The sequence below is a fragment of the Pundamilia nyererei genome, unplaced genomic scaffold, assembly GCF_000239375.1.
Source record: "Pundamilia nyererei isolate P.nyererei 1_Seehausen unplaced genomic scaffold, PunNye1.0 scaffold00083, whole genome shotgun sequence".
In the NCBI taxonomy this organism is placed as follows: Eukaryota; Metazoa; Chordata; class Actinopteri; order Cichliformes; family Cichlidae; genus Pundamilia; species Pundamilia nyererei.
Genome location: NW_005187484.1, coordinates 186,529 through 204,508, shown reverse-complemented (window position 1 = coordinate 204,508; position 17,980 = coordinate 186,529). Strand labels below are relative to the sequence as shown.

General features: G+C 39.1%; 3 protein-coding genes across 3 annotated transcripts in view; 1 reads left to right on the top strand and 2 right to left on the bottom strand.

The window, feature by feature from the left end:
• The first annotated feature begins 18 nt into the window (after positions 1–18).
• vma12 (vacuolar ATPase assembly factor VMA12) lies at positions 19–3,023 on the top strand. The gene is made up of 6 exons (XM_005738304.2): positions 19–663; positions 757–830; positions 1,052–1,141; positions 2,174–2,216; positions 2,293–2,405; positions 2,513–3,023. The coding sequence occupies exons 1-6, from the start codon at positions 480–482 to the stop codon at positions 2,606–2,608; spliced, it is 600 nt and encodes a 199-aa protein (XP_005738361.1). The 5' UTR covers positions 19–479; the 3' UTR covers positions 2,609–3,023.
• A 2,703-nt stretch (positions 3,024–5,726) lies between these two features.
• sebox (SEBOX homeobox) lies at positions 5,727–8,371 on the bottom strand. Its single transcript, XM_005738377.2, has 3 exons — positions 8,239–8,371; positions 7,496–7,701; positions 5,727–6,425 (listed from the first exon to the last, which is right to left on the bottom strand). The coding sequence occupies exons 1-3, from the start codon at positions 8,339–8,341 to the stop codon at positions 5,727–5,729; spliced, it is 1,008 nt and encodes a 335-aa protein (XP_005738434.1). The 5' UTR covers positions 8,342–8,371.
• A 2,412-nt stretch (positions 8,372–10,783) lies between these two features.
• Positions 10,784–17,980, bottom strand: part of smtnl (smoothelin, like) — a 24,869-nt gene continuing 17,672 nt past the window's right edge. The window contains exons 3-10 of the mRNA XM_005738302.1: positions 17,396–17,477; positions 16,587–16,847; positions 16,439–16,501; positions 16,298–16,358; positions 16,090–16,212; positions 15,881–16,004; positions 13,167–13,318; positions 10,784–11,638 (exon numbers count right to left, since the gene is read on the bottom strand). Of these exons, the coding sequence (XP_005738359.1) occupies positions 11,512–11,638; positions 13,167–13,318; positions 15,881–16,004; positions 16,090–16,212; positions 16,298–16,358; positions 16,439–16,501; positions 16,587–16,847; positions 17,396–17,477 (993 nt within the window). The 3' untranslated portion in view covers positions 10,784–11,511. The remainder of the gene's footprint in view (positions 11,639–13,166; positions 13,319–15,880; positions 16,005–16,089; positions 16,213–16,297; positions 16,359–16,438; positions 16,502–16,586; positions 16,848–17,395; positions 17,478–17,980) is intronic.

Here is a 17,980-nt window from a genome sequence, read left to right as displayed (position 1 = left end):
AAAAGTACTGTTGCTTAAATTTGTGTCAAAGCTTAGTAATGCAAAAACGGTAAGTTTTACGAGTTTATGATGAGTCCTTTAAGGCCCCACAAGGTAAGGTGTCATGTAGTGAGAAACGTTTAAGTTAAAAATGAAACAAATCATTATTATAAACTTGGCGTATTAGCGTCTTGGCGTTTTCACAATAATATATATATGACTGAGGTTTTACAAAAAAAAAAGAAAAGAAAAAAAACGTAAATAAAACGTCAGGAAGATGGTCACGTGAGCGATTACGTCAGCCTGTCACAAGACAAGCAATATGGCTGCGTACCAGGGTTTTTATTTGTTTTTAGCAGATGCTGGGTTTCGTTTTTAAACGGTACATTTCAGTAGATTTAAAGTAAAGCCCGTGTTTATATTGAGGCCAGGTTTGACAGAAAACGTTATTTAAATAGTTGCTTCGAAAAAACTCGTTTAATTTTTGGTGCAATCGCATCATGGCTTCTGCATTTGTGGTGGGGGATAAATTCAGAAATAAAGTGACACATTTACTGGGAAAGTCGGAGTCAGCTCTTCCTCGAGCATTGGGAGAAGAGCTGGAGGAGGTTCTTGAAAAACCGGAACCAACAATCCTGCCATTCAGTACAGCGAGGAAGATCAAGAAATATCTTCAGGACAATGGTGAAAAAAGAAAGAACAAAATACTGAATTATGTGTGTGTGTGTGTGTGTGTACAATTTCATAACATTTTTTACCGTGGCTGCATTTATCCAGGGCATCCATTCTACCTGCATGAGTTGCTGGAGGATAGCTCGCTTCACCTGCCTGAAATCGTGAAGCCTCCTAGGGTAAGTAAATTCCTGCACGTTTTGTGATGTACACTCATGCGCATCCTTTGCTGTTACACTGTATTCACATGTGAGTGATAGACCATAGATCTGTAGACCTACTGCAGTGTTAACATGTAGTAATTTCTGCGACTTGGCCCCGTGTAATTAGAGTGTTTTCACAGAAGGCCCAGCCAGTGTAATGAGAAAAACTAAACTGTGACTTCTTCCTCTCACTTCAGAACCCTGAGCTGGTCGCCCGTCTTGAGAAGATTAAAGCTAAACTAGCCAATGAAGAATACAAAAGGATCACAAGAAATGTCAATGCTCAGGTACATTTTTTGTTAATATTAAAAGCATCTTTGCCATTTCAGGGTCGATACACTGGAACGTATTGGGTGTGCTGTTGAAATGTTTGGATTTTTTTTTTTTCTCATGGTGAGGAGTACAAACCATCCTCGTCCATGCCAGTTCTTAAAACGATGGGATGGTGATGTAATGCAAATAAAAAAAATATAGATAGATTGCAAGTTAGAACGTTTATGGATGGCTTCCAAGCTTGAGGTTCATAATGTACATCTGAAGAAGTCTACTTTCTCACTTAACGACATGATAAAAAAAAATGCCAGAACAGAATATTTTGCAAGTCTTATAGTAATTATATAGAAATTTGGGTGTCATATTTGACAGTTCAAAAAATAGAGAGTCACTCCAAGCAGCTGGTTCTGAACTGTTTTTATCATCTAAGAAACATGTCTAAACTCAGACTACTGGTGTCAAAGGCAGAACTTGAGATGATTATTCATGTTTTTATTTCTTCTCATTTGAATTGTATTAACGGTCTTTTTTACTTGTTTCAACAAATCAGCTTTGGATGGCCTTCAGACTTTACAGAATGCTGCGGCAAGACTTTTAACTGGCACTAAGAAGAGGTCACATATTACTCTAGTTTTGGCTTCTCTTCATTGGTTGCCAGTAAACTTTAGGTTTCATTTTAAAATTTTAGTTTTAACTTTTAGAGCTCTACATGGTGAAGCTCCCCAGTATATCTCTGACCTGTTGAAACCTCATGCATCTTCCCAAGCACTTAGGTCTTCAGGTCAGAAGTTACTATTGGTCCACGTACTAGTTTCAAAACACGTGGGGATTGGGCTTTTCAGGCACCAAGGCTGTGGAATTCTCTTCCGTTGTCCTAACCCTGTCTTTTAAATTGTTCTCATTCATTTTTTTAAAATTATGCATTTTTCCAAAGACAGAGAAAATGTGCACATTTTTTCCAAAGTGCTGATTTTGATTGTGGGGTTCACACACAAGTTATATTTTGAAAATATTTAACAGTTTTCTTTTTTTGTTTGATTTTCCAGGAAATCAACCGCCATGGCGTGCTGTCAGATTTCGGACAGCAGGGTGAGTGTACTGTTGAGCATCTCATTATAGAGGCTGGATTGTGCATCCTTAGCTTATGTACCTTCTCTCTCTGCAGTGCGGTCAGTCAAAGCAGTTGTGGTCACCATATTCAACTTCCTGGTTACAATAGTTGCTGCTTTTGCCTGTTCCTACATGGGCAGTCAGTACTTGTTCACTGAGACTACGGCGGTAAGAGAAGCGGTCCTGCTGCTGTCCGTCCCGTTATAAAACTTCTCTGTATTTTGTGACGTTCTTGTTTTGCTTTACTGAAATTGTTTCCAACATTTGTTTTGCAGCGGGTGATCTCAGCGGTGATCGCCGCATCAGTAGTTGGGCTTGCTGAGCTGTATGTCCTGGTCCGGACCATGGAGGGAGACCTAGGGGAACCATAGCAGCTGTTACCTTTGGAATCAACACCTTGTAGGCAGGAGTCTGTAAGGCCTCTGGCAGCCACAGCCAAGCCCGTGGTTCAGAGCAGAACGCTCACTCTGAAACCTCTGTGGTCTTTCTTTCTTTTTGAATTGTTTCAGGAATTATTGATGAAAAAATAAAACGTCCTGAGAATTTCTAAATAGAAATGGTTCCAAGCCCCAAAGTATTTGTTCTTTGACATTCTGCATCCCTTTCTAGTGAAATGAAAATACTCAAAATACTTCGTATTTATTTCCCAGATTTTTGTTTTTACTCTAAAACTACAGCGTAGTTTTTTCCTCTCTGCTGTGTAAAATGAATGATGAGGTTCTTTTCTGCTCTGAGATGTAATCATATTTCATATGATTTTTATCAAATAAATCATCTAAAACAGTCCATTCATCTCAGATGTCCATTTGTGGATTTTCTGCCTGTTGCTGTTGGTAGATCACAACCAAAGGGGGGAGCACAGGGAAGACAAAAGAGCAGCTTGAGGTGGCAACGGATGACAACCTTTAAAAAAAAAAAGTGATGTGACCCAACAGATGAACATTGTCTCCTGACACTAAGAGAGTCATTTTTTCCAGTACGTCAAAACCAGTCAACAAGGTTAGTATATTTGGCAGATCCAATGCATATACAGAGAAAACTAACCAACAATGACAAATGCAAGTTTTTTTTTTAAACAATCAAAAGAAGCTAGTATACAGACTTTAAGTCATTTGGCTTGTTGTTTTGCCACGAGGATGTCCTTGTGTTGACTTTTCTGGAAAAGTCACCATCTGTGGCCAGTAATAATGGTCAGTCATAATGTTTACTGGACGGTTTCCACCTAACAGATGTGCTAATAATAATCTCCTGATCTGTGCTTACTATATCTGGTTTGAAGTGAAATATCAAGCCGAACAACACGTAAACAACCGATTACTGTCCAGTACAGTAGCTGTGCTTTAAGATCATCATGCTGAGAACAATAACACCATGTATCCTACAACACAGAAGATCCTTTTTTACTGATCCCCTCTCCAGATAAGGTTTCATAGTTCTGTAAATTATGCCCCCCCCCACCCGTCAAGTTCTGTCATATCAGTGGAAGGATTAAAAGATGTGACTGCATCCTGGAATACCAAAAAAAAAAAGTCTCTTCCTAAGATCTGAGATTTGACACCAGGATTAAAGGTTTATTGAAAGATTATTTGGTATTAAAAATGATTATGATATGCAGAGATCTCTGTCCAGCTCTGGACAAACAGTGGGCACTCCCGTCTGTCATATTTGCCTCTGTATTATGCCTCTAATGTAATATTTCAAAACTTAAATCCAGGTCAAATTACAGAGGCGGTAAGCTGATAGACCCAGAGCTCTGACTTTAATTTAGTTCTTATTTTGCTTTCATTTTTCCCCTTCCCCAGGCCATGTAAACCCTGTGATACTTACAGCACAAAGAGATATGATAAAAATATATTTTGATTTAGAAAATAATTATTCCTGTCGTGGTATCCTACCACAAGGAATCATTTTAATCTGGATGTTTTGAAAAATAATACTCTTGGGGTCACAGCATTAAACATGTCCTGGTTCAGCAGGAGAACAGGAGCTGGCTTCTGTGAGGAGAAACCATGATATATACAGCAGTATCTCTCTGATGGAGAGATCTCTCAGATCTGACCATAGGTTATACAACTTCTGACATTAATACATTTTCAAAATTTCATGAGCTTTGTGTATTTGGCTCTTTAAAAAAATTTTAATAAGAACAAGTTTCATTAAAAATGCCGATAGGACATCAACATACCCTGTGGGTAAAGGGCAAATTGTGTGATTCAAGTAGTTTTTTTTGGGGGGGGGCTTGAAGATTGTGCTTGAACTAAATACATTACAAAAGATACTGCTTTGGCTGATGACTTTATACTGTCTATGACACCACTGACAAAGATATGAAACAGTTAATAACAACTATCAGTTTCAAGTAGTTAGCCAAAAGTAGCTCAAATAATAAAAAGTACAGATGCTAAAACTACTTGATAAATGTCTAGAAAAAGGATATAAGCTAAAAGCTATGGTGAGCTGCTAAAACTAATGGGTAAATGTTAAAATCACTTCGTTGGAATTAGGTAACTATTAGCCAAAATACCCTAATAGCTAATTGTTAGAGAATTGATATTACCTAAAGCCATGCTGTCCCCTAAAAGTCCCCTAATTACTGTTAGTAGGCAAACTGTTACTTGGTTAAATAAAACTGCATGATAAAGCATTAGCTGTAGCATATAATGGTTAAAAAGGATATAATAAGTGACTTGATTATAAAAACTTGACTTACTTAAAAACTGACACTTAAATTTAATAAAAAATACTGACAAAAAGTACATGTTACAAGTTTATGAGGCTTCAAGTTTGGGAACTACAGTGGTACAAACTAATGGGAACTTTTTCACTTTAACCTATGATGTTTGCTAAATATTATTTATTTTCAAAACTAGATAAAAAAAATGTGGGGTTTTTGGTAATATTAGTACTGTAAAGTAGTTCCAGCCTTGCAAGCTACAATATTAAAACACAACATACAGTTAACAATAATGAATAATAATCATTTCAATGAACTGATATTTTCTGCATATTTTGGTAATAATACCTTTGTATTGCTACTGAACAAAATAAACTACACAACTGAACAGTTATGTGAAAATATGATTTGCGGTTGTATTATTTGATTATACAAAAACATGAAACAAGCTTCATGTTACATATGTTATATGTGCTTACTTCCAGCTTCACAAAATGCAGTTTATAATATCAGAAATTTTTTAAAACTAACTTTAAAAAAAAACATTTTTAATTAATTTGTATTAGATTTTAAAAATAACAGATTCTATTAAAATAAAAACAAGAACAATTGTTTTTGACAAGTAACAGTAAGATTCAAAACTGTGATCAGTTGCCTCAGTTTATTCCCCAAAATATACAAGACATAATTCAAAACATAAAATATACAACTGGACAAATCAGCATCGTAACAATTCTACTCTACTTCACAGTATTACAGCCTTGTCTGAAATTCATCAGCTGTGGTAAAACACAGGACAGATTTTGATACATTCATCAGAATTCAAGAAAATTGGTAACAATAGCAGCGTTATAGATCAGGTCTGAGATATATCCCATCGAGGTCTGTGGTCCCAGTTGTGGGTGATGATGGTGGTGGTGGTGGTGCTGTCCCTGACCTTGAGAGATTTCCCAGTACATTGGCTGAGGGTGGGAAGGGACAACCTGATCTACTGAGGGATGACCGCCAGTTCCAGTGCCTCCGCTGCACAGTGCCTGATGAGGTCCAGATGGAGCCAAGCTCCGGGACTTGAAGTTCCTGAAGGCCTGATAGGAGCATGTAGATGCAGCGTGGTGAGGCTGCCTGGTGATGGACTGATGAAACGAACCAGGAATGAAACCAGTGAGTGAGGCTCCTAAGTGCTGTTGCTGCTGCCCGTGGTACTCCTCTTCCCAGAGACGAGACTCTGAGGGTTTGGAGCAGCTACGAGTGGACTGCTGATGGAGGGATGAGGAACATGGTGGCGATGACATGGGGTTACTGTAGATTTGCATCCAATCTGAGTAAATCTGCGGGACCTCCTCACAGGAGTGGTTCTGCTCTGGCCTGAACATGTCTGCCAGAGTGTTCGAATACGTGGAAGTCGCAGGGCCGGAGGAGGGATCCACAAAACCTCTAACTCCAAGGACAGACTTGGTGGACTTGGAGAGTCTACCGGTCTTAATACTTCTAGCTCTTCTGTTTTGGAACCACACCTGTGGGAAATGGCAATATTTATAATGAATTAGTCTTACATAGCCAATTTCAGTTTATGCATCCAAATTCTGCTCAGGGTACCATGTTCATCAAAACAAATACTGGGGTTAGATAGATTTTTTGGGTTGTAATTTTCTTGTCTTCGTAAATGGACTGACTCTTATATAAAGCTTTTTTACTCTACTTGAGCACTCAAAGCATCTTAAACAACATGCCACGTTCAGCCATTCACACAAACAGTTTTTGTGCACCTAAATGCTTTCTTTCTAATGTTCATAATCCAATAAAGCATTAGAACAATTTGGGATTAGTTCCTAATTTCCTTACATCCTCTCCACACTTTTACCCTCTTTTGTGACTCTGCATACAAGCTCTGCCAGATATTGCAACTAATAATGCTGAAGTATTTAACAGTATTAACAGTAAAGAGTAGAGGAAACTTTATAATGCTGTTTGACATGTTAGCTCCGGTCCTATGCTGGGGTAACATTGAGACTTTGCTAACATGTGACATGGTTAAGCTGTCTCCTGACTTTGATTGGAGTTTTCATGTGTGACAAAAACGTTTATCACACATAAACATTTACTTCATAAAGGAACACAGAACATGGACAGAAATATTTAGAAGGAAAGAAGGCAGATAGATGCTTGGTAAATATAAAAGAAAGAGAAAACGCGTATCACATCATCCTCTGCCTGCCTAAAACAGACTTAACTTCAGGTATGACTATCCTTATATGAGTCTATATATAGTCATATGGGCTCATTTGTTATTATTTTAAGTTCTTTAATGATTTTGATCTTTAATTGAGAAAAAGAAGAACAGTATCATTTATAAAGAATAGCTGCAAAATATGTACTGAAGATATTTTTTTTGCTGTAGTAGTCCCAATTATTGTCTCCGTGGTCTAAAGGAGACCTATTCTCTGTGGGTTCATCGTGACCAACAACAAATCAGTCAAGATAGTGTAAATTATATTAAAATAAGTAAATTGTTTCATTACAGCCACTTTAAATAGGCTGGGAGAAACTTGGAGTTTCAGACTGAACATCCGACCAGCAGCCTCACCTGTATCTTGCTCTCAGGCAGGTGTGTGTGCGCGGCCAGCCTTTCCCGCAGGGTGATGTCCGGGTAGGGGGTCACAGCGAAGGCCTGCTCCAGCTCAGACAGCTGCGCACGGCTGAAGATGGTCCTCTTCCTTTTCCTCTGACCCTCCATCAAACCGATGCCTCTGTCCGGCTCCGGAGAGGATACGGCACTCCCACTGCGGGCATCTTCCAATTACAATGCAAATATCAAGAAAAATGTCAAACAGTTGAAAAAATAATGGTCTATAATAAATAAATAAACAGCCTTTCAGAAAGGGAAATCTTGTTGTGGTGATGGAAAATATCACAACCCATAAACTTGTCAACATTTAGGTTCTTTTGTGTTTGACCGTGGATTGTAATAATAACTATTGTTATCATTATTATATTATAATAATAATTATTATTACACTTATTTATTAACAAGAAATTAAAGAACAAAAAAATATTTTCGTAATTTAGAAATTATTTACTTTATAGAATACATTTTATTATAGCCTTGAACCTAGGAATATGTGTATCTGTTAAGAATAAATTTTTTTTATAATAATAACTTTCAGATTTATTTTCTCAGCCATCTTTTTGTTTACTTTTATCCTATTAGACTATTTTATTGTAATATACAATATAATTCAACCATTCATTGAGTTTTGTTGGGAAAAGCTGATTCTATGAAGCAGCCGGTCAGAAAGTCAAAAGTGTTTTTTGCTCTCTGTGACTCACCTTTTGAGTGTTCCTGTTCTCCGAATAATGCCTTGAAATCTGCCAGGTCTTTCTGCTGGTTCTGCTTGAGTAAAGAGAAGTCTGAGTCCATGAACAGAGCCATAACTCCACACACACACAAACACACCTCTGCCGCTCGCCTTCACCGATGCTGAGAGTTGAGGAGGAGTCAGGAGCTTCTTATACCGCGTTCAGATCAGATGGGACACCCAGCCCTCTGCATCCAGTAAATCTCCAATTACTAACTGACTTGTTTTCCTGCCTCTTTAAGTCCTCCGGACCTGCTCAGGCACCATTTATAGAGTCATTTTTATAGGTCCTGACAGAAGATTTCCGAAATGAGCCTACATTTATTTATTTTTTCTCAGCCAAATGTCATCATGATACAGATCATATATTCTTTAAAGTCCATCTTGCAGAAACACACACACACACACACACACACACACACATATACATCGTACATTGAATTATTCTGCATTTTTTCCAAGTAGGTCGTTAGACTATTTAATCTGCTGCAGTCTTTATGACCTCTTTCCCCCCCCCCCACCAAACAAAACATCTTATGTGATGTCAGATTATGACACTTGATAATCTTTGTGTTCTGCCACATCCTTCTCAAGCTAACAGCTAATGTGATAAATGTCACCAGTAAGCAGTGTGGCTGTACTTGCAGAGTACATCTGAACACTGAAATAAACTACTGAGCACACACAGAAAATAAAGTACCTTATTGAACTAAAATATATCTCTGCCCTGAGACCTAGTGGAACTCAAATAGGTTTAATCTGTTTTTGCTCACTAAAAGCGCTCACCACCTGCAACAGTCACACTCCTCCAAAAATGCTGTTTATGTGGCTTATAAAGATAATGTATTATTATTACCGAAAATTTTTTTTCAAGAGGCCTGCTGCAACTAGACACATGTTTGACATAAAATAACTCACCTGCTTCTTCAGATATCAGTGAGGCTGGTTCAGTGTCAGGTGTGTGGGTGTGGGGTGATATGAGTGGGACAGCCAAGCCTGAGCCAGAGGTTTGATCTGTTGGTTCTTGCAGCAAGCCGGCAGATATGTGATTTAGTATACATATGCACAGAAGGTCTGCCTGCACCAATTACTTGTTGACTAAAGTATAAAAAATAAAAATAATAAAATAAGCAATGAGGTAAGCTAGCAAACACTAGGAAAGTCAAGCAGTTTCTTTCATGTACAAGTATATTTCCACCTGTCTCTTTTCCTACCGCTCCAAAGCTCAGCGTCAGCGCGTGCACCTGGACTAAACCAAATCACGAAATAAGGACGGGGGAGGTGGGGTCAGAGGTTGACTGGATTTACTCTTTGTTTCGAAAAACAAAACAAAACCAATATTAGGAAACAAACACCTTTGAAGCAAACCGCATTTATGGTCATGTATGGAAGCCATATTGATGGGCTAATAATTTTTGTTAAAAAATAAAAAAATAAAATAAAGTTACGGGCGCTTAGAATCCGTAATTTTTCTCACCCTGACGGCGCCCATGGGAAATGTTTATTTGAATTTTAAATCCTTCGTAGGGAGTTTGGTTATGTAAGAAAAATAATGAACTTTTCACTTTAGCCCTATTTCTGAGAGTGTACAGGTGTTAGGGTCATGTTTTTGTTTAAAGCTTGAGAACACAATATATGTAGATGCCTTTCCATTACACAGTTTGGTGTCAACACTAGTTGGACACTGGAAAGACAATAATGGAAAAATAATCTTATTATTCAGTCTTTTTCAGTAACTTGTGCTGATTTTGTTCAACCAGGTCAAGAAAAGCAGGAATCCCAACTATCCTGGGGTGTCACATAGTAGGTTTTGTCTTCTGTGTCTACCGTTACATTGCTCCTACAGTTCCCATGAGATAATTTACATTCTAGACGTCAGGCACAGTCCACATTATGAGGTTGGATCATGGTTTATTCATGAGTTGGGCATCCCTTTGTGTTTTACACTTGCTTTTTCTCACTTGCTGTTTTTTCTTTCTTTTCTTTTTTTTTCTTGCTTAATACTTATACTTAATCTTCTACTCAATTGTCAGGCTTAAAAACTACTTGGTTAGGTTTTGAAGAAGATCATGGTCATAACAACAAACCTGACCTGCCAGCTGTTATAATTTAGGAGAGACAGAAGCACAGCACTATGGCTTTCTGACCAAGTAACACTGAAAGTCTATCCAGTTAACTGGAACTTCCAAGCAGAATCGATCTTTAGGTAATATATTTGAGCTTGTACGATGTGGAGGAACCTATCATACACATGGTATAAAATCTCCACACATTGCAGATGGTCTGGAAACCGATGCTGTCCAGCTGCAATCAGCTCCAACAACTGGAAGAGAAACTTACAAACCACACAGACCCAAACAATCACACAACTTGATGGATTTACAAAAGCCTGATCACGTGATCAACTATTTGCAATTGTTATGTTTTATGTTACTCTTTCATTGTAACTTGAGTGACCATAAATTTTGCGTTGCTTAGTTCCCAATGAATCCAGGATAGAAAAAAACTGCAACATATAAATTTCACTGTTTATTTAAATTCGTTTCACTTGTGTCATAATATAGAAGTAGATATTAAGAAAAAAAAACAGTTTTCCCAGAGAAGTAAAATTTCTTGATGTTGTTTTCCATATTTCAGCATCATCTAAGTGTCATCCAGCATATGTGGATTGAAAGATTGCTCACCATCATATCAAAATATAATTTTATTTTCTACAACACTGCGTCATATATGCCCTAAACAGTCGGACGTACAGCCTTACGGAATGTGACATTTCTGAGACATACCTCCTCTCCACAGGTGCGCAAGTTGAAATTTATATGGAAGTTAACCTACAAGCATGTGTGACAATAATGAACACAGCAACATTTCTGCTCTCTCTCCAGTATATCTCAGCCATACACACAAATACTCATACACAAAGTAAAAACCTAAATATAAACCACACACACATACACAAAAACTGCTGACCGCTGTGTATGAATCCATCTTCATGATTGTTCATACACAGCATGGATGAAACACTGTCCACTCTGTCAGTGACCCAAGCTGTGAGCACTTCCCCTCTGGGCTGCTTCTCCTGCAGCACAGTAGAGGATTGTTTATTTATCCACCACTAGGGGGCGACCTAGTCCTTCCAACGTGCCAGCTCTGTCCACCAGCCCTACATGCAGAGGCCTCTGCCTGACAGCAAACCAGAAATTAGCTGATAGCATGTTGATGTTTTCAAAGAGGTCTTTGAGCGTCACTCGAACTTCCGCAGGTGGTTGTAGAGGGACTGCACGTAGGTGAAGACGCACATGGGGTCTGGCTTACGGCCCATGATCATCATATCGTCCACCTCAATCAGCCGGTCACAGCCTGCCTTTGTTCTGGAGGTGGAGATAAAGGAAGACAATCTAAGAAAAGGGAAGGCTAGAGAAGTGGCATCAGGGGTATTTCAAAGAGTGGACTTTCTAAGTTTCTAAAGAAGAAGATTGAAGATTGAAGTTACCTAATTATTGATTTACACGACTGAACTGTATCATGCAAAAAATACACAGCAGCCAGTCGCGTTCTGAACCTGTAAAGCTGCTGAAAATGGATTTTTAACAAACATGACATGTTTTGTTACAGTTTGTTACAGAATGACATGGTGGATGTAATCATCCTGATATGTGTATTCACTGTCCTGTAAGTCTCAGATCTCTTTAAGAGGTCAAGTCTAAAGCTGGTCACTGAACCCACTGAATAATGCTTTTCAGTCAAAACAGCTTAATTCTGCTGCAGGCACAAAATAAACTTGTCTTTAATCAAGTAGTGCACGTCCACGCTGTAGGTCTGTGTAGTGCAGTGGGATAATAAGCTGGGCTTTATGAAGCCATTTGGTCAGGGAAAAGGAATGCACACCTTTCATCAAATGTGAAAAAGGGAGGGGAAAAAAGCATGGAGAAATAAAAAGGACTGGATCTGCAGGAGTAATGATCGTTTAAAACGCGTGCATTTGGGTCTTTGTGGAGAGCTATAAAACAAACCAAGAGAGAAAAGCCATTCAGAAACATCCAACCACAATAAAGCAGACATGCATGGCTGATGGAGTTAAGGCTCATAAATCTTTTAAAGCCATATTAGCAGAATCCAGACACCACAACTGAGCTCCAGCTAACTAATAACTGTTTGTGTTTGTAACACAACAAGAGTGGGAGGAAGTTAAAGGAAAACTGTGACATCTGGGCTAATTTATGTCAAACACAATTAGCTTACTGTACATTTAACATGCTGAGATGGAGCTCTTGGGTTTCTTGCAGTTTCTCTGAGTGCTGGACCTTTGAGAGAATTTGGTTGGACATCTAATCCTGCGAAGGTTGTGGCATTGTGTTCACACACACACACGTACCTGCTTTTACAGATGCGCTCACACTCTCTGATCAGTTAGTCAAGGGCATTTGGTTATTGGTTACTATCTATCCTCCTCCTCCTGTGGAAGGGAATTTTTTTATAGTACTGCAAAGAGCCGTGTGAAAATGTATCTGTTTTTAGTGAATTAACCTTCCATCAAAGCAAAATGAAAGGAAATATTTTGGTTTTACAAAACTAAATGAAATATTGAAATGAAAAATAAAAAAAATAAAAAACAGAATGAAAATAAACATAATGTTTGAGAGAAGATAATAAACATTAAAATGAAATAAAAAAAAAACCATTCTTGTAGTGTCTTGTTAAAAATAAAATATACGTGAATGTCATTAAGAATATAATTTAAGGCCTGGTAAGAATGAGAAACATAATGTCTTCTACATATAATATATGTAAAACCTACGAATTGACAGAAAGTGTATTTTTTAAGCTTGTGAAGCAGCACTTTGTCATATCTTCAAAAATAAATTATCCACAGCCTATTTTCATATTGTTATCACTCACTCTGCAGTTCCAAAGGCCAGCTCAAAGTTGTGCCTGCGATTGGCTGGTGACAAAGGGGTGTAGTCAAACTCGGTGGGAAAGAAGGAGTGAACCAGGGCACAGAAAGCCATCCCATCACTCCAACTGGATGAGAAGTTCTGGATGTCGATGTTCTGAGGACAGGAAGAAGTGATGATGAGTGTGTGAGAATACTGCATTTAGGAGAGCAGTGAGAGGTAAAAGATAGACACGTGACTTGTTGCAGCTTCATAAAGCTGTCTCCCCATCCGGCGTCTAACCCATAATTATGATGGCTAAAACAGACTTCCCCCTGCTCTGCTTCTCTCAGTCTCTGACGTGCTCTTGAAATCACGCTGTTTCAAGGATACCCCTTTATTGGTCTGGAGTTTGGCTTGAATGAAATGCAACACGTCACGTAATCGAATGAACGTCTCCCTCTTCTTCTTGTGTGTGTATGTAAGAGTTTGCTACAAGTTAATGAGAGTCTTGCTTGCTTGACTGTAACCAAAACCACATGGAGCAGCTGGCTCAGGCTGCAGTCAAGAAAAAAGGCTTTCAGAGTGCAGCAAAGTGTCACTTTGCACTTTGGGACCTCAGCATAAACCACGCCTCCACACCTCCGCAAAACACACATGTGCAATTAGACGCACCTATTTACCACAAGGATGCTCACTGCTACTGTAGTTGAAAGGAACACAGTAAGCACATTAGCAGTCCCTCTGTGTACCAACAGGGTAAATCAGCATGAAACAGCTGCATGTATCTAGGTCGAGTATTCTAATTTATAGTTTTCTATCTCTGACACACATTATGTACCCTGTCCAGTTTATTTGGGGAAGTACAATTATTTGTGTCACTTCCAAGAGTCCTATAAGTCAGTCAGTAGAACTGCTGTCACGTGTGTCCAAACAACAAGCAGCAGCTCCAGGAGCTCTAGTGCAGTGTCAACGTGTATGAAAGATGGCTATAGCTAGCGTGACATTAGCCACTAGTTTGTAAAGTTTTTAAGTTAGTCATACACGTCATTGTAGTCTTGGGAGCTTGAAAAAAAAGAATGGGACTGGGCTTTTTTAAGTTTATGATGTGTCTCTCATCCAAGAGGCTTCTTCAGTCTAAAAAAAGAGTGGAGAGTCCCAGGTATTTAAACCTGAGTAGAGGTTGTTCTCTTTGGACTTGGTTACTGACCCGCTATTGATCATGTGAGTCATTACGTCAGGAAAGGTGTGGCTCATTACCATCACCGGGGTTAAAACCACCTCCAAACGACTTTACTTGTATTTTCAAGCTCCTAAAAGCCCTTACACACTCATCACACTGCGAAAAAATGACAAGAAAAAGAAGAAACAGTTTCTGGATCTATCCAATTCTCGCAAGAAGGCAGCAGCAGGGAAGATTTCACGGTTTGATCCAGGGGTTGAAGTTGTATCATGACTACTTTCACACATATTTCAGGATGCCAGTGGCATCATGTTGGCAGAGTTGGGATCACATCTGAGGAGACAGAGTAATCATTTTAGAGAGCTGATTGACCGGAGCAGCGGGTGTGATTATTTTACTATTTCCATCTCATTGTGTATTCAGCAGTAGCCCATGTTTTGAGCTACAAGCGAACTTATTGCCAAATGTAGAGGTCTGATTGTTTATATCTGTTTATTTGGATCTGAATAAAATAAACACACAAAATATTATATGCGTCTGGTGTGTAATTTTTTAGGGTCATGAAGCTTTTTTTTCTTAATATGCTCATTTGGGCTAATTGCTGCTTTGCCCACTGCTTTGTACTGGACGCCGTGTCACTCTCAGAAAAAAATTAATTAGTCTATTTGTCCAAACGTTGAGCTAATTAGGACTATTTTATTTGGAAGCACATAAAAGTAAGGTTAATATCTACCTTCTTGTATTTATTAACTCTTGTAGCGAAAGCTAATTTCACCAAGGCCTGTTTTCTACCCTATGAATTTGCCTTGTTCTCCAATGACTTCCTTATGTCAAGTCATTTATAAAAAAAATCTGAAAATGTCAGGATGATCAAAAAACACAAAACAAAAGAACCTAGATGCAAAACTTCCGATGACATTTAGTATTCCATTATCTACTTATCCTTATACTGCTGTGTAACGTAGTATGCTCACTTGCTAGTAGGATTTTGTGGGGCTCGAGAAGCAACCTTACAAACTACCACAAAGTCAAACTGGATAGACCAACAGCTGTAAAACATTATGGAGAGGACAGTATGAATGTATTTGCGTCTTCCATTAGCAGCCTTGTGTTCTTGTGCTTCCAACTGTAAAGCACAGCTGCAAACATCTAATCAGCACACGAACATGTTGTCAATTTTCCACTACGTTAGAGTGCAACAAAAAAAATAAACAAAGAAGAAAAAAGTAACTCTGGCTGAAATATACTCAGGCACACTGGATTATCTATGTGGTGCACATCTCTGAAAGTTTGTTTTTGTGCTATGGTGAAGTGAAGTGATGTCAGTGACTGTGTGGAGAGCAGGAAACAGTTGACGAAGGTAACTGACCATCATCTGTTCTGGAGAAGGTGAAACGTAGAAAATAAGTGTTTAAGCCAAATTGTCAAAATTGTCAAAATATTCAATAGCTACAGATAATTTGATACATTTAAAAAACATATACGTTTACAAAAGTGTGACACGTTCCCCTCCAGGCTTTATTGGCTGGTGAGACTAATGATAATGAGTGTTTTACCTGGTAGCCGATGGTCTTGGAGCGACACCACTCGAGAAGGATCTGTTTGATGCTGCTGGCAGTGGACACCCCGAAACTCTGAGAGCGCTTCAGCTTGGGCTTCGACTCCATTGGTTTAAGACGACTGCGCACAGAAAGAAAGGGGAAACAAAGATAAATAAGACCGCTGTGTTGATGTGCTGCCAAAGGTAGCATTACGATGCTCTCACCTGGCCTCAGAATCCAGTCTTTCAAAGATAGCTCGACGGGCTTGAGCACCGATGTTACGGGGCAGAGTCTGTGATCTCACCAGCTCCCGCCTCCTTTCTCCCATCTGCCCAAAGGAGCCGTCACTGCAGGATGACAATGCACAAGTGTCAGACAAAGCAAAAAGATACTTCCTCTGTTCTGAGAGTGTGATGTTTGCCATCCAATTACCTGTCAGACTCCCGTAGACCTGAGTAGGTCACAGACTTAGCAGGAACTGAATTTGCCTTCTCTGGAATAGACAAGGCAAAAAGTAAATTATGCATATCTGCAATACTTTTATGTCTAGAACTTTCTGAAACAATGACTCACCCTGAAGATAAGGAGATCCCAAAGCTCTGATAGGTGTAGGAGTCCAGGATTTTACAGAAGGTGCTGCTCAAAGGAAATTCTAATTTAGTTACAATTTATGCTGCGTTCATGTGTCATAACATTACTTCATGATGTAACTGTCAGCTACCTGGTTGTATTGGAGACTCCTCTATTGGCTCGGGTAGGGTGGTGCTAGAAGCTGGCTGGCCACCAGGTGAGGCCTCGGAGGAGGCCAGAGAGGTCAGAGGACTTGCAGGGCTACTTGGAACAATGGGTGAGCTTTTGATTTCTGCTGTCTTGGTTGTAGCAGTAATGGGCAGGTGGGGCATCCGCATGGTGACAATGGGAGCGTGCTCATGTGGAGAGTCAGTGGGTGGAGAGATCTTTCCATGTACCAGCACTGAATGTTCTGATTGGATGAAAAGGTATAAAAAGCTGATAAAGCATGCTAAAGATACAATCTAGGAGCAAAGAAAGACAGACAGCACTTCATAATAACTTGCTGTCATTCCCCAACATTTACCATGAATTCCTCTGAATTGGAAAGGACACACAGGAGACTTCAAAAATGAGAAATTAGACACAAACTAAACTGTAAATATTTGGGGACTTATAGAAAAAGTACAAACACTGTGTCTCCTTCTTACTGTATTATAGACTTTCCTAACCTTACCTTCTTATACTGTAAATATAGATTACTTAAGGTGCTAGTGTTAGCTGATAACTCCCCCACTTTACCCTCTGTTCCAAAAATGGTTCTGCTTTGATTTTTATGGTCTACAAATGATACACTTCCTAACGCTATAGCCACAAAACATCATAAATCTGTTTCCTTTGGCTAAGCACGCTGGGTAAAATAACTGGAAACTCCCTGAAACAATGCTTTGTGACTGTATCATCATTAACTGTGGGGACAAGCTGCACTGCGAGGATGTGAGACCATAGCTGTGTGATTACCTTTAGAAACAGCGTGTCCATTTTCCTGTCCAGAATGTGTCGGGGCTGGGTCGACTTCAATTGGCTCCTCTCGCTCAATGCTCTGAAACACACATGAAGTCATAGTCAACGACATGCCAACAACAGACGTGAAGTTATGTTTGACCTTCATTTGTGACAAACAGGAGGGCCATTTTTCTTCACTGCCACAACACAATGTCATACACGTAAGATGAAAACCACCAACTTAAGACTCTTGCCATTTAATCGTTGTAGGATTGATCAGCCGATTGTCTACTGGAATTGCCTTCCCCAGTGGACTAAAAACTGCACTTGGTCACCTTTTTAGTCTCCTCTTAGTTTCATGTTTAGCTTTTCAAACACCAATATGTTATGTTTGGATTGTAGACAATTCATGTTCCTCTGGCTTGAACAAAAAAAAGAAAGAAAAGAAATCCAGATGCTCACTGAGTCATTGTTGGACTCTTTCACTCCTTTCAAGTTTTCAACTTTTTCTCCAACATATGGCTTTTTTTGACACAGCTTCAGACAAAACAAAACAAATTGGCATGCCACAACTGAGTGCACTTCAAAGCCATTTATTTT